Here is a 23,545-nt window from a genome sequence, read left to right as displayed (position 1 = left end):
TGTTGTTAGTGATCAGCCCAATAATGATGCTACTAAGTTATGCAAAGTGTAGAGCAAAATCAAAGATCGGCATACATTAATCTCACAAGCCAACTTCATCTCTATGCATCATAGAGGATGACATGGGACCCATGGGAGAAGCTTGTATGGCATGCAAGGGCCATGCAAAAGGCTATCATACTACTCATTAGGAAGCTTCACTTTCACGTTCAAGGATATGTGGACAACAATGAGTTTTTCATTGCACCAATTGAGGGTTGTGATGTATTGCTTAGGTATGCCTTGGCATCATCATGCGCATGCAGTGATTGATTCACATGCTAAAGTAATCACTATTCAACATAAGGGCAAGGCCCATACCTTAGATGTACAATCGAAAGGGAATTTTGTCCCTATTTATATTGGCTGCTTCCATTTCTAAAGTAATGAAAAATCACCTTTCAATGTACTTGGTTTTAACGTACTTGGTTTTAGCGAATGTTTATGTCCTATATGTCAGACCCTAACTTGGGAGAATCCACTCACCCATAAATAGACAAGCTCCACCATCACTCTGTTAGCGATTCAGAGTCTGGTCTGGACTGGTCGGACTGACCAGTCGGACTGCCACGTGGCAGTCCGACTGTACTGCACCAGTCGGCTACATCCGACCTGTCTTTTCTAGCGCCTATTTTCTGGCTATTTATAGCCGATCTTCTGCAGTCTTCTCACACTTCTGATCGCAGGTTTCAGGCTGGAGATTCGTGCAGATTACATCTCTGTTTGCAGATTTCAGGTTGGAGATCGTGCAGACTGCAGCGGACTTCGAGGTGAACAGCAGGTTGCATCATCGAGGTGGAGACACGCAGTCCCGCGCACTGCGCCGTGTACATATCTGCATATCTTTGTATACAACACACTTTATACAGCAGATCTTCATCTTCCACTGTCTCTTTCTCTCTCTCTCTTCTCTCTGCGTTCTCTCTCTCTCTCAGTCTTGGTCCCACGCTTCCGCATCGCTGCACTCTGACATGGTATCAGAGAAGTGAAGAAGGGCTGACTGAGTGAAGAACCTACCTGAAGAGGAGATTCCATCGTGACACAAGGCTGCGTTTCCAGCGTTCGAGGGCGAGCGGGAGGGCTGCGCATCGGAACAAGGCTGAAGCGAGCGTGGGCGCGCGGGAAAGGAGTCCAGTTGGTGGATTTGCTACTGTTTACTGCTGTTTGAAGAGGAGGAAGGCTGAGTTTTCAGCTTTCAAGAGCAGGTTTTGCTTTTTCATCGCCTCCGGCGGGTGAAGAAGGTTCGGGACGCGGAAGAACGAGCCCTAGCAGGCTGCGTTTTCACAGTCAAAGGGGGCTGCTTTTGCGTTTGTGAAGGCATTACAAGTGAAGACACACAGAGATTGACTTGGAGTTCCAGCCGATCATGGACCGGAAGGTGCCTGTCTTACCGGCTCTTCCCGCAGATCAAAAGCTTGATGGTGACAATTACCGCATCTAGCGCGTGATGATATTGGCCATCCTTGAGTCCTACGATTTGGCGGAGCTTGTACAGGAGGAGATCGACCGGCCCTCGGTGAGAGATGAGTCCAAACTCTCTTCCGATGCTCGTGCGGAGTTGGCCAAGGCACAGTCTCATTGGGACAAACTAAATGCCCGGATTCGTTCTTTTCTTTTTCTGTCTTGTACTACAGCTGTGATAGCCCACATCGAGCACTTGACGGTGGCTCAGGAGATATGGCTGGAGCTTGATCACATGTATAACCGGATGACCCTTATGAAGCGGGTTTCTTTGGAGGTGCAGATACGGATCTTGTCTGTGAACAAGTCTTCTTCGTTGCGGGAGCACATCAACAAGCTTAGACAGCTTCAGATGCAGGTTCAGAATGCGGGGAAACCGATTTTCTCCGAAGACATGGCGATCACACTACTGTCCCAGTTGCCGCCACGATTCGGTGCTTTTTACTCTGCCCTTATTGCTTCGGGGCGTGAGTCTACTCTTCGGTGGGAAGAGTTGGTTCCTATGGTCTTGGACCAAGAGGAACAACTGAAGGGACAGCATGCTTCCAAGTCGGAAGCCTTGACAGGTCAAGTCTCTCAGAAGAAGAGGAAGGACCAAAAGAAGAAGAAGGAGGACAACAAGTCAAAGAAGGACAAGGACAAAGAATCCACATGCCATATTTGTGGAAAGACCGGCCATTGGAAGAAGGATTGCCCTGACAAAGACAATAAGGACACCAACAAGAAGGACACGAAGGATTCTGGAGCGGTGGCTGCACCCTCATCAGCTGTGTTTCTTCATCTAGCTGTCATTGAGAACTCTACACCGAATGCTTCTGATGCTGCGATGACAACTCCCCAGGCTCGAGAGTGGATCGTTGACAGTGGTGCCTTCCGGCACATGACTCCTTCATTAGTTGGTGTTGCCCAGTTGCAACCTTCGCGTGGGCAGATTCTCATTGGAGATAGCTCTTCGGTGTTTATTGCAGGACAGGGTGAGATGCAGCTTATTCCAGATGGACGTGGTGGTACTCATACCTCAGAGGTCTTGCATGTGCCAAGTTTGGAGTATCATCTACTTTCGGTTCATAAGATTTGTTTCCTTTGGTGGAGTTTGACAATGATTCGGTGCGAGTCCTTGATCGTGGGTCAAGGAAGATTCTCTCATTAGGATATAAGGAGAACAGCATCTACGAATTGACGTCTACTACCGCCCTCCCTACTCTTCTTCTTACCTCTCAAACACAGTCAGAACTATGGCATGCTCGGTTTGGTCACCTCAACTATGATTATCTTCGGAGGGCGTCACATGGACAGCTTGTTCGAGGGTTGCCGGACATAGTGGTGAGCCAGCAGCCATGCGTCTCCTGCATTCGTGGAAAGCAGCATAGGGATGCGATTCCCAACAAAGCTTCGCGGCGGTCTACTTCACCGATGGAGCTTGTATCTACGGATCTTTGTGGCGAAAGGGAGCTCGTACTTCATGTTGATCGTAGATGACTATAGCAGGATGACTTGGGCCTATTTCTTGGCGTTGAAGTCGAAGGCTTTCTCCCACTTCAAGGATTGGCTTCTCTTTGAGGAGAACCGCTCCGGCCGGCGATTGAAGACCTTGCGATCCGACAAGGGTGGTGAATTTATTTCTAATGAGTTTGCTCGTTTGTATGCAGATAAAGGTATTCACCAGGAGTTTGCTAACACCAACACTCCTCAAGAAAATGGGATTCTTGAACGGAAGAACCGAAGTGTGATCAAGATGGCGCACACCATGATGGAGCACCGACAGACACCTCAATTTCTGTGGGCCGAGGCTGTGGCTACTGCAGTTCACATCCTTAACCGATCCCCCACTTTGGCCGTTGATGGGATGACACCTTTTGAGGCTTACTTTGGAACTAAGCCCGATGTTTCTTATTTTAGGATTTTTGGATGTGATGCCTATGTTCACATTCCCAAGACTTATCGTGATAAATTTGAAGCAGCTTCCCGAAGACAGGTGTTTGTTAGCTACAGCTCTCAATCCCAAGACTATCGTTTGTATGATCCCGTCAAGCGGGATGTGTACACCAGTCGAGATGTGCGGTTCGTAGAGGTTCCGGCCATAGCAGCGGGTGAGGAGCATCCCGTTCTTGGAGATCCATGGGAGAGTTGGGCTCCCGAGACAGTTCCTTTGGAGCCAACGCCTTTTGATTCCGATTCTGTTTCCGATACAGAGTCTACTATTCCACCGGTCACCCCCGAGGAGTTACCACCGATGGATATCCCACAGTCTTCAGCTAATGGAGAGAGACGAGGAGAGGTCCGGCCTCCTCCTCGTTGGGCCCGTGACACACTTCGTGATTCAGGGATCGAGGAGGTCCTTGAGAAGTGGGGACCGCAAGATGGTCCGTGGCGATCACGGAGGCACCAGGCACATTCTACGGAGCTTATTTGCTCTAACTATTATTTGATGACCCATGTTATGCGGGATCAAGAGCCCACCTCCATGAAGGAGGCTTTACAGTCCGCACCATGGAAGAAAGTTATGGAAGCCGAGTTGGAGGCTATTGAGAGGAATGGCACTTGGTATCTCGTGCCTCGCCCCTCGAATAAGAAGGTGATTGGCGTCAAATGGGTCTTCAAGACCAAGTACCTTAGCGATGGTTCTTTGGACAAGCACAAGGCTCGCCTTGTTGCTAAAGGTTTTGCACAGCGCCCAGGGATTGATTGTCATGATACTTTTGCCCCCACTGCTCGTATGGCGACTATTCGAGTTGTTCTTGCCTTGGCTGGCCATAGGAGATGGCCTGTTTACTAGTTGGATGTGAAGTCGGCCTTCCTCAATGGTGATTTGAAGGAGGAGATCTATGTAGAGTAGCCTACTGGCTTTGGATCTTCAAATGGAAAAGTCTACAGGTTAAAGAAGGCCTTGTATGGCCTCAAGCAGGCTCCGCGTGCATGGAACGAAAAGATTGATTCGTTCCTTCAATCATAGTTGGGATATCGACGTTCCAAGGCCGATCCGCAGCTTTATGTACACACTTCCGAGGCTGGTTGTGTGCTTTTTGTGTTGTATGTTGATGACTTGATTGTCACAGATGATCATGCACAGAAGGTCAAAGAGACAAAGGCAGCTTTACATCAGACGTTCGAGATGGCGGACTTGGATCTACTCCACTTCTTCTTGGGCCATAAGATTTATCAGTCTCTGAGGGGGATTTTCATCTCTCAGCAGAGATATGTACAAGAGCTCTTGGTTTCTTTTGTGATGGAGGATTGTCGGACCATTTCTACTCCTATGGATCCGAACTGGAAGGCCACTTCACATTCAGATTCTCCCATGGCGGATGCTTCCCACTACCGTCAGTTGATTGGATCATTGATTTGGCTCCTCAACTGTTGATCTTTGTTTTGCTGTTGGTCTCTTGGCGGGGTTCATGAGTGAACCTCAGACGGTGCATTGGCAGGCTGCCCAGAGGATACTTCGATATTTGAGGGGGACATCTAATTTAGAGATTCATTATCCAGCAGGCACTGGTGGTTCAGATCTTGTACTTGCAGGTTGGAGCGACTCAGATTGGGCTGGTGATGTGGACCACAGGCGGTCTACTACAGGTTACTGTTTTACCTTGGGTGCAAGTGTTATCTCATGGAGTAGCAAGAAGCAGCCCACGGTAGCCATTTTATCTACTGAGGCGGAGTATCGAGCCGCGTCTTCCACCACATGTGAGGCTATGTGGCTTCAGAGATTGTTGGAGGAGCTTGGCTGCCCCCAGACTCGTCCTACTTTGCTGTAATGCAACAATGAGAGTTGCATTGCCTTGGCACGGAATCCTGTTTTCCATGCCCGGACGAAGCACATAGAGATCCAGTACCACTTCATCAGAGAGAAGCTTCTGGATGAGACCATCGCTGTGGAGTACTGCAAGATGGAGGACAATCTTGCAGATTTGTTTACGAAGGCGCTTCCCCAGGCTCTACTTCGGAGACATGCCAGATCCCTCAGGCTTCTGCTCCGCCCAGGCTCTGAGAGGGGGTGTTAGCGATTCAGAATCTAGTCTGGACTGGTCGGACTGACCAATCGGACTGCCACATGGCAGTCCGACTGTACTGCACCAGTCGACCTATCTTTTCTGGCGCCTATTTTCTGGCTATTTACAGCCGATCTTCTGCAATCTTCTTACACTTCTGATCGCAGGTTTCAGGCTGGAGATTCGTGCAGATTACATCTCTGTTTGCAGATTTCAGGTTGGAGATCGTACAGATTGCAGCAGACTTCGAGATGAACAGCAGGTTGCATCGTCGAGGTGGAGACACGCAGTCCCGCGCACTACACCCGTGTACATATCTGCATATCTTTGTATACAGCACACTTTATACAGCAGATCTTCATCTTCCACTGTCTCTTTCTCTCATTGGCTCATATAGGACCATCATGATTGGGCCAGTTTTGGCCAAACTTTATGGCACGGTGATGGAGGAGGAGCTTAGCACGTTGGCAGAGAGAGAGTGCATGCGCGCAGCCGGACAGGCAGGGTTCAGACGGGGCATTTTCTACCATAGACCACATCTTCACTCTCCGTTGTCTGATCGACCAGACACGAGTGAAGAAACAGAGATTGTATTGTTGCTTTGTGGATTTCCGCAAAGCCTTTGACACGGTCCCGAGAGAGAGGCTTTTGAGACGCCTACTTGATCTGGGGGTGGATGATGACATGATGTGCGGTATTTATGCACTATATGAGCGGGTTACTGGCAGAGTCAGATGTCCGGGAGATATATCAGATCCCCTTGTGAGCACCATTGGTGTGAAACAAGGATGCCCACTCTCACCGACTCTATTTGGGCTATACATTGATGAGATAGCAGAGTTTATTCAACAGCGAGCCGGTGGAGGTATAGATCTCAGTGGAGCCACAGTTCATATCTTACTATATGTAGATGACATTGTGTTGGTCTCAGATTCAGCTCAGGGATTACAGCAGCATTTATTAGCATTGGATGATTTTTGTATACAGAGAGGCATGACAGTGAACCTTGGTAAAACCAAGGTTCTTATATTCCATACATCAGCTCAGATACGCAGACAGAGTATTTTCATGGTAGCAGGAGGGAGTATTGAGGTCACTGGATCATATGTATATTTGGGAGTCACCTTTACAGGCAGCTTCAAGGATTTTCTCGATGACACAGGCAGCTCGTGACCGCCTCACTAGAGGATACTCAGCATTGGCTCTTATGGAGCGACAGTGTCATCAGGCACATTTCCAGGAGCCCCGCACCAAGGGGTGGCTCTTTGATACTCTAGTCACTCCAGCACTGATGTATGGAGCAGCTATATGGGGGCCAGGCCTTGCCGATTATGTATGGACATTGATGGAGAGACCTCAGGTGATCATGATATCTAGATTGATTCACAGCAAGGCCTCAGTCCCACATGACATTGTGCGAGCAGAGCTTGCCACACCGCCCATGCTAGTAGAGGCATTATTTCAGACAGTCTGCTTCCTACACAGATTTCAGGATATTGACAGAGATCGCATTGCATACAGAGCATATATGGCATCTCAGGAGATGGCTTGAGCGGGGGATACCACATCATGGTATGCACAGACTAGAGCTTGGTTTGACAGACATGGGCTGGACATTGATAGACTCCCACCTCTTCTATATGATACTCAGGCTCCCACTTACACCCTCTCTCTCTCTCTGAGAGGAACAGAGTCATCAGACAGGAGATATGGCATATTTATATACAGAGGACATGGGTCAGCCCTACACAGCCACTGCCACCGAAGATGGCACATTATTATACACAGTTCTTGAGCATATCAGAGCAGGGATTCATAGATATTCCGAGATATATGCAGATCTATATGCCACATCGATTGAGAGTTCTTATTGGACAGCTCAGGATATCATCACATCAGCTTATGATTGAGAGAGGCAGAGCCAGTGGCATCCCACGGGAGGAGAGGATATGCCCCCTTTGCAGATCAGAGGTGGAGAGTGAGGAGCATTTTGTTCTCAGATGCCCGGCATACTCAGAGTTGAGATCTAGATACACATTGAGCAGCTCACTTCAGGGATGTATGACTGATATGGATCAGAGATCATTTGGCCGTTTTCTGGGAGAGGCATGGCACATCAGAGAACAGAGCACACAGCGGGACCCAGTCAGAGAGGGGCCCACCCAGACGACTATTACACAGTTCTTTCAGATAGACAGAGTGAGAGCTACTGTACCAGCCTCCAACCAGACCTCCGGGCTCACACTACAGCAGGCTGAGGACCAACGTACCCGACGCCGCACGAGGATCCGTGGGTTTCGTACCCCACAGCCACACCGACAGGAGATCCGGAGGATTCTTGATCTACATCGACAGCAGACTGAGATCCGACGACACTCGACACATTGGATCTCAGATCTCCAATTTGCTCTTTCTCCACCACCGATGTACCACATCCTGCATCCAGGAGGGATCACCTGCTATTAGCAACTTCGACGACTGCTACTACATCCCAGGATAGTATATCTCCCTGCATCTGTTACATATACACATCGCACCACTTTATCACAGCCGACAGTTGTTCCCCTATCACAGCCGACATTTGTTCCCCTTTTGTAGCCATTATCTGGAGTACCAGAGCTACATACGCACATACACATACACGACACTTATCACACTCACAGCACCGTATTTTCAGTTTCCAGTTTTTAGCTTTTCATTCAACACTTTTATTTTGGATAGCTGGACCTCATCAGTTGTATCACAGTTTGTCTCATAGGCCAGTTTTGGTCTTTAGAAGACGTTAATATAACTTCCTTTCTTTCTTTCTTTCTTTCTCTCTCTCAGTCTTGGTCCCACGCTTCCGCATCACTGCACTCTGACACACTCATCCCTATCCTTGTTGGCAAATTGCTAGCACCCTATTCTCTAATGTCCATACTCCTTCCTAACAAATATCACAATTCAAGTTGTTATCCATCATCAAGTGCCTGCAACAGCCTCCTCTAGCTATTGACGATGAAGCACCCCTACATCCTTACATTTGTTGATTAGCGTTACTCTCCAACAAAGAGTAGCCTGATTTCCAACCTTTATCCACCATCCAAAACACTTAGTCGAGCTAAAAATTCATTACATCTTGATTAACTCTTTAAAATAGCCCCAAAACAGCAATTACAAAAAGTTCAATTAAACAAGGAGCGGTTCTAGAGAATTTCTATGTCAAACATGCAAAACCCTAATATGGGAGAATCCTTCCATGTCTATAAATAGACAAGCTGCCCATCATTCGGCCCCATCCTTGTCTTGCAGGTTTCAACGATCAGCCCTCTTCCACTAGCTATCCAACCCCCAACAACTGCTGCTAATTGGTCTACAGCTATCACCCAGCCTCCCACTATTGTCAGTGACTAGCTTCCATCATCAACATCAAGTTACTTTTGCATTTTCAGCACTTTTCTTCATCAACTTCTACTCCAACTCATGGTTACTGCACTCAAGATCCATCTCTGGTGGACAATACACATTGACACCTTCCTTAGCCCACTCCCACAAGAGCCACCAATTGTTGGGCAGCTCTGCTCTTGAGCATTCTATATGTTCTCTCGTTTGCGGAATTCAGACTTCTCTTTCTTCTTTGTTTGCATTTTGTGTTTTGTGCTTTGCATTTATAATGGTTTGCATTTATTGCACAATCTGCTATAACCTGCCTTTACAGCATATTTTCTGTCATCGTCATCAGCATGACTGCATACTACTGTGTCTTCACTTCTCAGCTATTGCATGCTTCCTTCTGGCACTTTTCAGCCTGCTGCCCATTGTTCAAGCTGTCCCTATCGTGTTCAGCATGATCAAATCTCTCCAAGTTTGCATTTGGCACTGCTAATCACTTCCGTTGGCTGATTGCTGCATTTCAAGATCCATGACATTCTAGAAGAAGGTACGCTTCACTCCATTCATAACAATCTAAGTCTTGAAGAGAACAAATACCTTTATATAAACAAAAGAAGAGGTGCTATGAGAAAAACTCAGATTTTCCTTCTTCAAGTTTTTCTTCAAGCATTGTTTCTCAAAGTTAGTCCAAAGTTGGTGCATTATCATTTCCATCATCATCATTATTGAGCTAAAAATGCATTATAAACTGATTAACTCTTAATTACAGCCCCAAATCTCAAATTGGCAGACTTTCCTTAAAAAGATATGTGTTCCTAGAGAGAGTCCATGTCCCATAAGCCAATCCCTAATTTGAAAGGACCAATCCATCTATAAATAGATAGACTGCCCATCACTTAACCTGTAATATTTCCACGCAATTAAAAAATAGTTGGTTAGTTCGAAAGTTAGTTAGTCAATTAATAAGTTAATTAGATTACTAACTAAAACGAAGGTAAAAACTAACATTAATAACTAACAATTTTTATTTAATTTAAAAAAAATTAAACCGAGAGTCGTAATCTGACATTTTTCTTGGATTGATTAGGGCTATAGCCACCCTTCACGGAAGTTATAACGTGAACGAGAGTTATGAGCCATATTAATCACTAGTGTTAATGTGTATAGTATGGATGGTCCAAAAATATTAGATTTTTGGACAAAACTAGCATATTTTAGATATTACTTATTGTAAATATCCTAAAAAGATATGAAAATTTCTAGAACTAGATGTCATGTTTTTTAAAAAAAGCAAGTGATTTTGTGGCTAGTTTTGGAGATTTAATACAAAAAATAGGGATTGGCGAAATCACAAGCACCGCGATCGCAGTCTACAGGCAGTAAACAACACTTCGAACAGAGAGAAAAAGAAAAGGTCATCTTAAAGATTTCTAACTAAGTGTCTTAGAGTTTTACCCTCCCTTCCAGAGCCAATGGAATCATCAGATCAATGATTTTTTCAAGATCCCCCCCACAAAGAGCTCTTCTTCTCAACCACAACTCCTATTCTCTTGTTTAGCTATAAATATGACTCATGGGGAGCAGTTAGAGAGGCACAAGGAAGTATAAGGAGACCTCGAGAGACTTTGAGAGAGACATAGAAGAATACCCCTCCAAGAGATTGCGAGAGAGAGAGAGAGAGAGAGAGAGAGAGAGAGAGAGAGAAGTTACCCCAAGAGGTTGCGAGGGAGAGAACTAGCTCAATTCTCCCTATCTCGTCTTCGACTAAGCCATCTTCTCTTACGCTCTTCCATCTCAAATGCATTCCTCCTTTATCTCTCGAATCTACTTATGGACAATGGCCCCCAAGCGAAGAATGTCACGTGCAAATGGCAATCCCACAACCAACAACAAAGCTTCGGCCGAGGGTATCACCACCAATACAACTACGGTACTAGATATAAATAATACATTTCTAAGTTGTTAAGCTGCTTGCTTTAGTTTCACATGAGACACATCATGCCTGTACTATGCCGCACGAGAATGGGTCATTGAAAATGATAAATTCATCGCAAATATTCGAAAGATGGAGTTTGCGAAGTGCATGTATCAAGGGAAGTTAATTGTACCTAGTTGCATATGGCTTATTCATTGCTAGAGCAATTACAAGGAAGAATAGGTCAAGAGTTATGAACGGGATAATCGTAAAAGAAATGACATTAAGAATTGTGCATACAAGTGTTAAGTAAATTTTGCATAGAATCGCTCTTTGATCCCAAGGGGAAGAGCGAATATGCAATGGAATTGTTATCGAGTCTATTCTTGTATTGTTTGAAAAAAATACAATTGGTTTTTGTTGGTTGATCGAACAACACCCTAAATGCTTTTACATTCCACCGATTGTTGGATTGTGGTTTTAGGTGAGCATTCCAAGTGCTTGTAAATTGATAGTGAATGCATGGCAAGGGTTTGTGATGACAAGTTGCCATGGGAATAAATAAATGCTTTTTAAAAGACGATATTAGGGTTGAATGCCTTGTTTGTGGTTGATTCTTAAAGAAATTAATAAAGAAAAGGTTCTTTGCATGGGTGGATCACCTCCAAGATCGCACCCCGGATTAACTCGAGGACACTGCTCGATTCATGGGCCGAAGGTCGAGTGATGAAAAGGCCAACAATGGGAATGATGTTTCACTCCTAGGTAGCTTGTGGATCATGTGGAGCTCAGGACGCCCCTTGCCAAGTCCGGAACAAAGTTGAGGACGTCCATGGCCCCAACATCTGTGGCGTTGGAAGATCCTATTCTAGATAAAGGATGAAAATTGTAATGCCATGTGATTTGGACCAGCTACTTCTATAGGGTAGCATTGTTTGCACAACAGTGACTTGGTTACATGATGGATATTAACTGGTGGGCTAGTCCCGAGGTCCCTTACCTAGGCATTATCTTTCGAGCCCCTCCACAGTGGAGAGCTCCGAGGAATGTGATCGAGTGGCCCTTGGCACAGGCGGCCCATTTCTACCAGTGCACAGAGTCTCGACTCTCAGCATGGCTGATAGATACATTGATAGTACCACCTGGAACTTCTATTACCTCTATAGTCAGGCCAAGGGCCACCATGGGGGATTGAAGTTCGTCGTCCAAACCGGCGGCAAAGCATCCCTGCATGCCTCATAGCTCCTCCTCTTCATCAGCAGCCTCCACACCGAACAGATGCATGTTCGGTCAGTCACAGGTTTCCCCATGAGCTTACACCTTGCATCCTGGAATGTGAATAGCCTCCACTACAGTGGGGCACGTGGTTCCAAGAAATTGATTGTTCAGCAGGAGTTGCAGCCTGACCTTGCCGGACGGATCGACATTCTACTTCTACAGGAGCACAAGCTCACCCTCACCCAGGCCCAACGGATAGGGAAGGTACTCCCAGGCAGCTCGCACACTTACTGGAAGCTCGCCATAGGTGTACTCCCAGGCAGCTCGCACACTTACTGGAAGCACGCCATAGGTGCCCACGGCAGGAGTGGAGGCCATGCACCTCTATTGGTCCGAGTCTTACCGTTTGTGTATGAGACCACGGGACGATAGTAGCAGGGAGGGTGCTATGGATCAGATTGGATATTGGGAAATCGTACCTTGGGGTCCTTAATATCTATGCCCCTACAGAGGTTAGGGCACGCAGCAAGTTCTGGGTGGAGATCGCGGAAGGACTCCCAGAGATGGACTCCTGGATTGTTGAAGGAGACTTCAACAACTTGGAGGCTTTGAAGGACCAACAGGGCAGAGGGAGAAACTACCAGGGCATGGCTAGGGAGAAGCAGGAGGCATGGGAGGTCTTTCTACTGGCAGTAGGAGCACGCGATGCCTGGAGAGACCCTGCCTTCCACAGGAGAGAGAGGTCGCTAGACTTCTCTTGGAGATACAGGCGGCTAGGTGGAGTCCTGCTGGAGCAGTTAGTGAGAAGGCTCTTAGGGAGGCCAGATCAGGCAATTGGCGGCAATTGGCCGGCACCACGTTGTCTGATCATTGCCCGGTTCTCCTGACACTAGATCCCCCAACATCTGCCCTAGATACACGATCTTGTCGGATCCCTGACTCGATCTATAGGAGGGAGGAGGTGGCGAGACATATAGAGCAAATTTGAACCATAGAGTGGGGCAGGAGAGGCCATATCGCAGAGGAGGTTGCAGAGGTCCTAGCTGAGTCGAGCAGAATCTGCCAAGAGGCAGCCATACATGCCAGGTAGCAGAGCTGGGAGGAGGAGAGAGCACTCTGACGGTACCTTGCAACCACACAGAGATTATTACAAGAGGCACCAGGGGATCCCACTCTCCACGCACAGGAGGTGTGTGCGCGAGTAGCCATTGCTGGCCTAGAGGATAGGCACTCAGAGTTCTCTTTCCGCACCTCAGCAGCTTTCTGGGCGCGGAAAGGGGACACGATGTGCAGGGAGTTTTTCCAGGTGCACCAGCCTCGCACCTCACAAGCGCAAATACGCAACTTCTGAGATCAGTATGGAAGGACCCGTTCTAGCCTAGACAAGGTGATGGAGATTGCAACCAACTACTATAGTCGCTTGTTCCAGCAGGAGACAGCCTCAACTAGAGGATAGCGATGTAGAGAGCAGGTCTGGGATAACATCCCGTCCCTCGTCCCAGGAGATGGGACGCTCCCTCCTAGCCCCCTTCACAGAGAAGGAAATAGAGGAGGCTTTCCATACACAAGACGGGCAAAAATGCCCAGGAGAGGATGGCCTCTCTAAGAACTCTCTTCACTAGCTTCTGGGAAGTGGTGAAGGACCCCCTACTAATGGCCTTTCAAGAGATTTTCACTTCAAGACAGATGCCAAGAAGTCTTTCGGCAAGCCTTATCAGTCTTCTCCCCAAAGGGAGAGACCAATTGGAGCTTTTCCAGTGGAGACCGATCACCTTATTGTCAGTGGCCTATAAGGCGCTGGCAAAGATGATTGGTAGGCGACTACGCCCCTTGCTTCTAGACATCATCCATGACACACAGAAAGGATTTGTCCAGGATAGGAGTATCCTGGACAATGTATTCATCTCCTTTGAGGCGACAGAGTAGGCCCAACACAGTGGGCAAAGACTCGTCGTACTACTCTTGGATTTTGAGAAAGCCTATGACAGGGTGGACTGGGATTTCCTAGAGGGCACCATGGTGAGGTTGGGTTTCCCCCAGGCTTGGATCTCTAGGGTCTCCGCACTTTACAGATCGGCCACCAGCAGGGTTCTCATAGGAGGGAGGTGAGGGGAGGAGTTTCGGCTGGAGAGACCGGTCCGACAGGACTGCCCCCTGGCCCCGTACCTATTTCTACTCTTTGCAGAGGCGATGTCTCACTTCATGGGGTCACGTGTGAGCGGATTACATGGCCTCCGACTTCCAATAAGAGAGGAGACCAAGTTGTTAGACTCAGAGTATGCTAATGATACAGCGCTCTATATAGAGGACAACGAGTTGATGCTGGAGAGAGTGAGGTTGGCTCTTGAGGTGTTTTGTTCTGCAGCGGGAGCAAAAATCAACTGGCGAAAGTTGGTTGGTTTCCTCACGGACCCGGACTCTAGCACGGAGTGGGACGTTCACCTAGAATTTAGATGGGTAAGCAGAGGACAAACCGTCCGGTACCTAGGGTTCCAGGTGGGACTCGACATCACTCCCGCCCAGCAATTTCTTCCAATCCTCGATTCTATTCGGGGGAAGCTGACCTATTGGAGCATGGCTCGCCTCTCACTAGCTAGCCGAGCTCTGGTGGTTAACCAGGTCCTCCTAGTGACGGCCTAGTACATCACCTCGTGTTGGTGCTTCTCCACTTCCTACGTAATGCAACTTCACCGCCTAGTACGGAATTTCCTTTGGTCCGGGTAATACGGCTCCAGGGATTCTAGGGCCAAGGTGGAGTGGGCAACCATCATATGACATCGGTCAGAGGGAGGGCTTGGTATCATAGACCTAGAGTATCAGAGTATGGCCCTCCTGGGCAAGCTAGTTGTACGCGGCCTCACACCGAGAGGGCAGACCTGGAAGGTCCTATTGCAGGAGGGTCTTCAGGACTGTAAACCGAGGCTTGGCAGTGAGTGGAGGCCGTCCCTGAGATGGATCTTCACGTCAATCCAAATCACCCCCCCCCCCCCACATCACCCTTCCTACACAGCTTGCTCCGCGTGTGGCAAGGCCTTCGTAAGGTCCTAATCCAGAGCCCCCTAGGCTGCCAAGAGGAGATAGACCGTTAGTCGGTGATTTGGAACCCCCAGGTCAGGGATCGAGAAGGGGCACAGATCGGCGAGTGCCCCCACATCCAATGGGCTGGTTAGGAGGCTGGCCCGACTTGTACCATCAGGACATGGCGGGAGGTGTACAGGATGGCGGACGAGGAGGTATGCAGCAAGTATCAGGCTGCCAGTGAGAAGTGGAGCCGAGGAGAAGGGAGATAGACGCAACAATACCTTAGGCTCCCCCAATACGAGAGCCGATAGAGCCCGGGGAGGTATGGGCCGCTAGGTTTTCACCAGCAGGCATCCCCTTACAGGTGGCAGGAAGAGTGGATGGCGCTCCACCTGGGATTTTTTTCATAGTGCAAGAGGGGGGGCGTCTAGCTCTTGACAAAGGACACCAAGACGAGCGGATAGATGTCCTTTCATGGAAGAGGATCCGGGTGGTTGTCCTTCAGGGGAAAACATGGCGGTTGGACCCTTTGGTCTTTTAGCAAGAGCTCAGGGAGTGGCACCTCTGACTCGGGGAAGGAAGGCCACTTGATGAGCTGGAGTGGGATCCGGGAGAGTGGCTTTGGCCGGCCACTGTGGTCGCCAAGAAGCCACCGAGGTTCCTGGAGTACACCCCCAGGATTGGCAAACATGTATTGATACAGGAGGATATGGATTGGGTGCCGTCACGTAGCAGGCACTGGGCGGAGCACAGTATCACGGAACCGTTCCGACGGACCTTCTAGCACCGCCTATGGGACAATTGGAGGCCGAGGAGAATATCATATTTTTTATGATTGGTGGCACATGGAGGCTTGGCGGTGGGAAGCTGGAGGCTTGGCCTATGGGACAATTGGAGGCCGAGGAGGATATCATATTTTTTATGATTGGTGGCACATGGAGGCTTGGCAGTGGGAAGCTAGCTTGTCAAGATGCAGAAGGAGGAAGTTTGTAAGCGTTGCACACAGCAATCTATGGAAACCCCAAAGCACTGCATTTGGTCGTGTGAGGCGGCACAACTCGTGTGGAGAGGAGTATGCCGCATCCTTCACCGCATGGCACCCAGCCTTGGATGTATCTCTTGGGGAGCTTTCTGCTAGCAGGCAGTCAGCCAAGGCCGTCACCTTCTGTATGAGACCTGGATACAAGATACGATATTCATTATCGAGGCAGGGTCGTGCGCAGTGGTGGGTTTAGAGACTCTACCCATCCGCCAGGTATTGGAGCCCACAACAGACAGCTCTAAGGTATGGGAAATCATAGGGAGTCTTATTGGTTGGCATATCTAAAAGGCACGGTGTCAGGTGGCTTTCGGCGAAGAGACTTTCAGTACAGGCGACCTTAGCAGAGCTCTAGAGCTCCATCATCCACTCCCTTCGAGGCCGATGCGATCAAGTGAAGGGCAAGTCCAAGGCTCGTCAGGAGCTCCGATGTCATTTCATGCGCACTTGGGGCGGCCAGGACCTGTTCTTCGTGATGCAGGCAGGCAGCCCCAGATGGCAATACACCCCTCCCCCCATCCATGGCTTCTTACCCCTATCTCCCCCAGACAACCTTGAGAGGCTTATATATATGATGTATCTGTGACTTTCATCAGCTCCAGCTTGGTCTGTTGAGCATGAGTACTCTATTGTAATCAATTTTTTTGAGAAATATAATCAGCCACATTTTACAGGAAAAAAATATAATTTCTTCTGTATGGACAAAAGATAAAGATTAACTTGAAGATAAGTTAAGGAACTTATTTGTCAAAAAGATTGCTTGCTCTGTTTTCGTGTCTGTACTACAAATTATGTGAATGAACCCTGTTCCCTAAAAGGCTTAATTAAGGAACCTAATTTTAAATGTCACACATAAATATGATAGGACCTAATTAGATAACTAAAGAACACCTATTGAGGAAAGCGGGTGGGCGGGACCCCCAACAGGTCCGTCCTGCGATAGGGTGGTCCCAGAGAACTGGGAGGCTTTTTACAAGGTTTTACCAACGTCCGACTGTGAGGTATTGTTAGGTTAGAACCCCGAGTCATGCTGTTTTAGGGGACCGGAATGGGACTATGACCTATGGGTAGGGAGGTTGAGTGGTGCATCCCTCCCATTTCCCATTCTCTTTGAACCAAGTACGGCATGGATCTGGTTCGGCTTGGATATCTTTGCGTAAAGTAGGATGTCCTCGACCCGATGCTAGAATGCTATCAGGAGACCTTGACTACTACGAACCCAGATTTCAGGTCGATCCTGTTGGGTTCGGCCGCAAACATTCCATTGCGAGACGGACTCGAGAAACCCTAGGCAACAAACCCCGTAACATTCCATGGGAGTGCCGAGCAGCGTCGCTTAAATTTGTCTCTCGATGAACTACTAAAAACGTGCCTGGACAACCAATAGGCGGGCACGTTACATAGCCGTAATCTTGTGTTGCAAATGGTTGTGATGTCTCTATTGTCCACACCCAATTTAAAGAGGATATCTCAATTCAAGCTGTCGTTTTCTACTGCCCAACCTCTTCCACTTGTTGGCGATCAATTCCATCTTACTGCCATCACTTGGACTGCTGCACTCATTACTATACACTCTATTCCAGCCTGCGTTTGGTCTTCCACTTCAGCCTCCAACTGTTGACATCATCTACAGACCTATGTTCATTTAGTCCTATTGTCCCTTATATTGCAATGTATGTAAATACATTGCATTTCGCTATCTACGATCATCGCTAGTGTACCACATCATCACTCAGCAAGCATTTTACTATTTTTGCTTCCATTCACCTACTCAAACACTAATCCAGCCTCCTCAGGGCTCTGTTTGCTCTTACCATACATGTCATTCTCTACCTCATAATCTCTACCCTAGTACTAGACACAGAGTTTGGGGTCAATATTCATTGTGCATAGTATGTTTGCTGCATTGAGCATCGTATATATTCAGCATTCACATTACTCATCTTCAACATTCATTTTCTCTATGAGTTACCCTAACCCTAACTGTGGTTTTTATCAATCTCTCCTTCATCGTACAATTGTGTTTATTATCTATAGATGAGTATTACTTTACATGATATTAGAGTGAGGTACTCACTCGAGAAACCTAGGCTTTTGATCAAAAAGCTTGTCATTAGAAATAAGTTCACGGAAGAAAGATGACTTCAAACACTTCCTCACCACTCGAGTCTCTTGAACTCACCATGAAAAGACCCAAACAAGAGTGGGCCTCACAACTTGCTCTGCAAGGATCCTACATAGGTGGAGAGAAATCGGACTACCATGGAGCCCATTGACCTTATGAGATCGCATAACCGAGTACTAACTTATTCCTATGCAGCAGACTTAGCAATTACTAAAAGGTAAACATGTTTTATCCCCTTTAGATTTGGTGCACAAATCTATGGTTCTTGCAAGAAGAACGAGTACACCACATTGGACTTGCCATTCTATTGGAGAAACTAGCACAAAGTGTAAACCCATCTTTTTTTCTCCATCTACTCTTGTGTCAAGTATACCTATTGAAAAACTCTTTAAGACCTTTTGTAAGTTTTCCTTCTCCTTCGTTTCCTTGTAGTATTGTTTCTCAAGGTCAATTTGAAGATGGTGAAACATCTCATTCTTCTTTTCCATCATCGTCCAAATTTCAATTTCAAATATTAAGTTTAGAAAATCAAGTTAATGAGTTCACATCCACATCATCACCTAAATAATAATCCTCACCTCTATTCATTTCCAGCCAGCCCTCCTCATCCTTCTATCCCATCCTCCTACAACCGTCTCACGCCCACACTAAAGCTCCAAGTTGCATATGGGGGTTGATTGTTGCAATCTTGTATCATTTGATCTATTATCGATTGTGTTTCTTCATTTCACTACATCTCTCTTGTCTTCTTCTCTATTCACTCCATGTTCACTATCCTTTTTACTAGGAAATCTTACAATAGCTTTTGTCACATGCAATGGTCTAGTATGAAACTCTGAGGATTTTCAAGGAAGCCACTCTTTTCTCATCATTAGCTAGCAATTGAGGATAATCCCCTCTCCAAATTGCTAGCGAGCACAATGGTCTTTGAGGCAATCCTAGATGGGAGCAAATTGCTAGTATCATCATTTGATACATTTCAACTACAAGATGCAGGCATGCCATTGACCTCCAAGATATTCCCACTACAAAGATTCATGTGGATATGAAATCCTGACACCTAGCAAGGCAATTTTGAGAGGAGGAAGAGGAGGAGGAGGAGGAGGACAGGTGCTTTCATATAGATAAGGAACGGACTCCTCTCACACCTAGCCCTCATATTGTAATTCTGGCATTCTTTGTACTTTGTTATTTACCTCAGGGGGAATTTGTTGGAGGAGTCACTAATAGAATTTTCTTTTCTCAAGAAAAACGATTGGTGGGGAGGCTGTAGCATACAAATGACATGGAATTCAATTTGGAGGTGATGCAATCTAGCCCCAGTCCCCATAAAAGATTTCCCTTGATATTATTTTATTAGTGGTGATCATATTACTAACAAGGAATATGAATATTGTGGAACAAAACCCAACATAAGACCATGTATAGAGATGACTATTAAGATCCCAATGTGAGGGTAAAAAATGGAATGAGTATTTGAGCTAAATCAGATTTTGCTTCACAAGGATAAACCTCAAAAAGTGGCCCTTCAAACTTTCTTTCTAAAGATTTACCTTGTTCAATGCCAAGTGATACAATAAGGAAAATAAGGGCTTCCTGCAATAACCTTCAGTAATATAAATAAGCTCTTCAGCTGAGGAAAACAGTATAAAAACCCAAGGGCTATCACAACTCAATTAAAGAAATTGTTGTAGCCTTCGATAAAAATCGGATACTTGTTTAATTGATTGAGCCTGATTTCCTTTGGGCTTGAAAAATGTTCATGTAGGATGCTGCATTAAAAACTGGCATCCAAAAAGTAGGCTCACGTATCATGGTGGACACGTGCACTTGGGTGGAACAAAGATAATATACACTTCCACGTATATTCTCTGATCTGGCACCTGTGCCTAGGACTCTAGAATGTTTGGAACATTGTTAAACATAGAAAATATCATTAAAAAGGAAAAGGCAGACGATTTGGGGGCTATCACACTAGAGATTAGTAAAAACTGACTTTGCAGCATATTGGCATGACCTCTTGGATTTTTGTTGTACTCGGATGAAATTTCAACAGTGTAGAAGCACAAGAGGGTGAAGCGCCAACCTTACATGACACTAAAGCCTTGCAGTCTGAGAGCTGATACTTACATTGAAAACATGAAAATTGGGATAGCTGCTTTCCTGGGCAGCGCAAACTGGAGTTCTTTTGGGCCTAACAAGAGGGAGAAGGCCACAAGCAAAATGGTACGAAACTTAGCTTGTCTGCCATCATTATATAATTTGTGTTAGCACACATATATTTTTTCTTTCTGGCACCAATAATGCCAAATTTAACTATATCCAATGGGATGCCATGATTCTACAATTTCAATCCTGTATAACTAGCCACTATGTGTAACGAACCCATAATTCTAATCTGTAAAAAGTATGCCATAGTTCTACACAGCGCCATCAAAGGGTACAGCACAGCATTACAAATGAAAGCAAATAGCAATTGTTATTCAAGATTTAAATTTAAGTAGGACAGCAAAAACATAATGAACTAGCCACAAAAGCTAACAAACCCGTAAGTTTTACTGACCTATCACCCAATCCCTCACAAGGGTTACATGCCTTTCCAGAAATTGAAAATCTACTGTGTTCTCTGTCGTCATAACTCGGAGTACACCTGTCAACAGGAGAAGACATAAGCCTATCAACATCTGCTCTTCTTGTAGAAGCATCCATAATCCCATTATCGAGGAAGCTCGATCTGTCCACAGTATGACGGCGTGTCATCGCCTTTCCAATGCGTGAATCTCTTCCAATGCGCTCAAAAATCATAGGCTCCTCGAGGCTAGACATCTTGGATCTCTGCACAATGCTCTGGACCTTAAAAACTGGGTCAGAGCAGCAAAGCTGTGGCCTGAACAACCTTAGCCCACCCTTGGAAACCAGCATTCACTTCGGGAACTGCACGGTTTTTTGTTTATCAGAGCCGGTTTACCTTCGGACCAGGGGCTGCTGCCAATGGGTTCTGTTGCACAATCATCACACGGCTAGTAAATCCTCTATCACGTATGATGACAACGTTAAATGAAGAAAGCTTGTTAATGAACTGTGCTGAATTGATTATTATGCATTGATGTTAAATGAGATCATAGGCTAGCACGAACTGGAAGAACAGATGGGTGAAATTCCCTGATTGAGAGAGGAGGAGGGAAAGAAAGAGAGTAGATTCCTCTTATCATTTGTGAAAATTCATCTGTGATTTAAGAGAGAATAGTATCGTGATAACAGGTAAATTCCATTCATCTTCTCGATAATATCTGTGAGGAATCAAGAATCTCTCTCTCTCTCTCTCTCTCTCTCTCTCTCTCTCTCTCTCTCTCTCTCTCTGTAGGTTCCTCTTTCTTTTACGTGTAGGATTCATCGGCGATTTGTGAAGTTCACGATCATTTTCTACACGGAATCTGTCTGTGTGTGTGTGTGTGTGTGTGTGTGTGTGTGTGTGTGTGACTGACAGAGAGCAATGGATTACCAATACCAAGCGGGGATATCGTAATCAAACGAACTAAGCGACCGAGCTTATGAGAACAGACAGAGCTCTGTTTGGCAACTGTGTTACAAACGAACGCTAGAGAGAGAGAGAGAGAGAGAGAGAGAGAGCTTTGGTCGCTTGCAACCGCGATCAAAGCTCTCTTCCGCAATAGAGAGAAGGTGAGAACAGTCAAGGCTGTGTGTGGCACGTATATGTCACGGACGAGAGAGAAAGAGAGAGAGAGAGAGAGAGAGAGAGAGAGAGATACGGACGAGAGAGGGGGTGATGGGTACTGCGTTTTTTGTGTAATTATTAATAATGAGAGCAGCTGAGTTTTGGTGACCAGCTCCTCTCATTCATCGTTCCTCCAGCAAGAAAGAGTCCGTCCAAAGCTTTTCCATTTATTCAATTTCAGAAGCAATTCACAAACAAATATTTATACTCCGCTCGAAATGCTAGACTTGTTTCCCTCCATAAATCAAGAAAACGGAATACACGTTTTGTAGCGCCTTTCTTCTTTTACCGCACGGGGAGAAAAATAACAAATAAAAAAATATCACAAAAAACTATACTTACGCTTGCGGGTCGTCTGCCACCAGAATTGGCTTTTGATTAATTTTTGGAAATATTCTTAGCGCCGTGCGGGTTCTTCTACCACCAGAATTTTATTTAGAATCTTTAGAAATTCTCTTCTTAGCTGGTTCTCCAATGAGATATTTGGTCAATTTTCTATTGCGAAATGATCTAAAGCTAAGCCCGTGTATCAAATGCAATATGCAAAAAGCCCCGAACCTCTAAAAGGCTTTCAGAACCTACTATCCTTTTACCAAACCTCCTTTTTTAATTAAAATCCTCTCTCCTCTTCTCTCTCTCACTTGTAATCTCTCCTTTTCTCTTCCCCCCTTTTAAATTAAAAGTCTCTCCCCCTTTCTCTTCCCCCCTTTTAAATTAAAACTTTCTTTTTCTCTCTCTCTCAAATTAAACTTTTTAATTTTAATTATTTTAATTAAATATTTTTAATTTAAATTTTTTCAAACATAGTTTTTTACGCATTTTGAGAGGGAGATAAAAGGAGAAGAAAGAGAGAGAGAGGGAGGGAGAAGAAGAAAAAGACGAAGAGGAAGGAAAGAGAAAAGAGAGTTTTTTTATTAAACATTTTTTTTCCCTTCCCCCCCTCTCTGGGGGAGAACAGGGAGAAGAAAAGGGAGGGGGAGAGATAGAGAGAAAAAAGGAAAAGAAGAATAGAGAATTTGAACACACAAAGAGAATTATAGAGAGAGAAAATATAAATTTTAAAAGAATTAGAAAATAAAAAAATTAAAGAGAGAGAGAGAATGAAGAGAGAGAAGAAAAAAATAAACAAAGAAGAGAGGACGGAGGACGGAGAGAGAGGAAAATAGGAAGAGCGATGGGAAAAAAAAGAAAAGTTTTTTATTTAAATATTTTTTGAGAGAGGTGGGAAGGGAGAGAAAAGGAAACAAGGGAAAGAGAGAGAGAGAGAGAGAGAGAGAGAGAGAATATAAAATTTAAAAGAGAGGGAGAGAATAAAAAAAGGAAATTTAGAGAAAGGGGAGGAGAAGAAAAGGGAGTAGAGAGAGAGAATAAAAGGAAAGAGATGAGAAGAAGAGAGAGAATATGAACATAAAGAGATAATTATATATAGGAAAAAGATAAAATTTACATACTTTAAGAGAGATTGAGGGAGGAGGGGGAGAAAGTGAAAGAAGAAGGAGGAGAAGAAAAATAAGAAGAGAGAGACAGAGAGACAGAGAGAGAGAACATGGAGAGAGGAAAGATAAAATTTAAAAGAGAGAGAGAGAGAGAATTAAAAAAATCAGAAGAAAGGGGAGGAGAAAAAGACGGA

The 23,545-nt window shown here is 45.8% G+C and overlaps 1 protein-coding gene across 2 annotated transcripts in view; it reads right to left on the bottom strand.

Moving 5' to 3' along the window:
• Window positions 1-21,916, bottom strand: part of LOC148027503 (uncharacterized) — a 34,051-nt gene extending 12,135 nt beyond the window's left edge. The window contains exons 1-2 of one of the 2 annotated variants that reach the window (XM_087689233.1): window positions 21,688-21,916; window positions 20,743-21,177 (exon numbers count right to left, since the gene is read on the bottom strand). In XM_087689233.1, coding sequence (XP_087545359.1) covers window positions 20,743-21,101 — 359 coding nt within the window. In that variant the 5' untranslated portion in view covers window positions 21,102-21,177; window positions 21,688-21,916. Of the gene's footprint in view, window positions 1-20,742; window positions 21,178-21,681 lie in introns of both variants that reach the window. The other variant, XM_087689232.1, reaches the window with a different exon arrangement.
• Between the last annotated feature and the right edge of the window lie 1,629 nt (window positions 21,917-23,545).

Source organism: Lygodium microphyllum, chromosome 12 (genome assembly GCF_053477565.2).
Source record: "Lygodium microphyllum isolate KBCC chromosome 12, Lygodium_microphyllum_v1.1.10, whole genome shotgun sequence".
Classification (NCBI taxonomy): domain Eukaryota; kingdom Viridiplantae; phylum Streptophyta; class Polypodiopsida; order Schizaeales; family Lygodiaceae; genus Lygodium; species Lygodium microphyllum.
The sequence above is the reverse complement of the archived record's forward strand: the minus strand, read 5'-3'. Positions and strand labels throughout refer to the sequence as shown.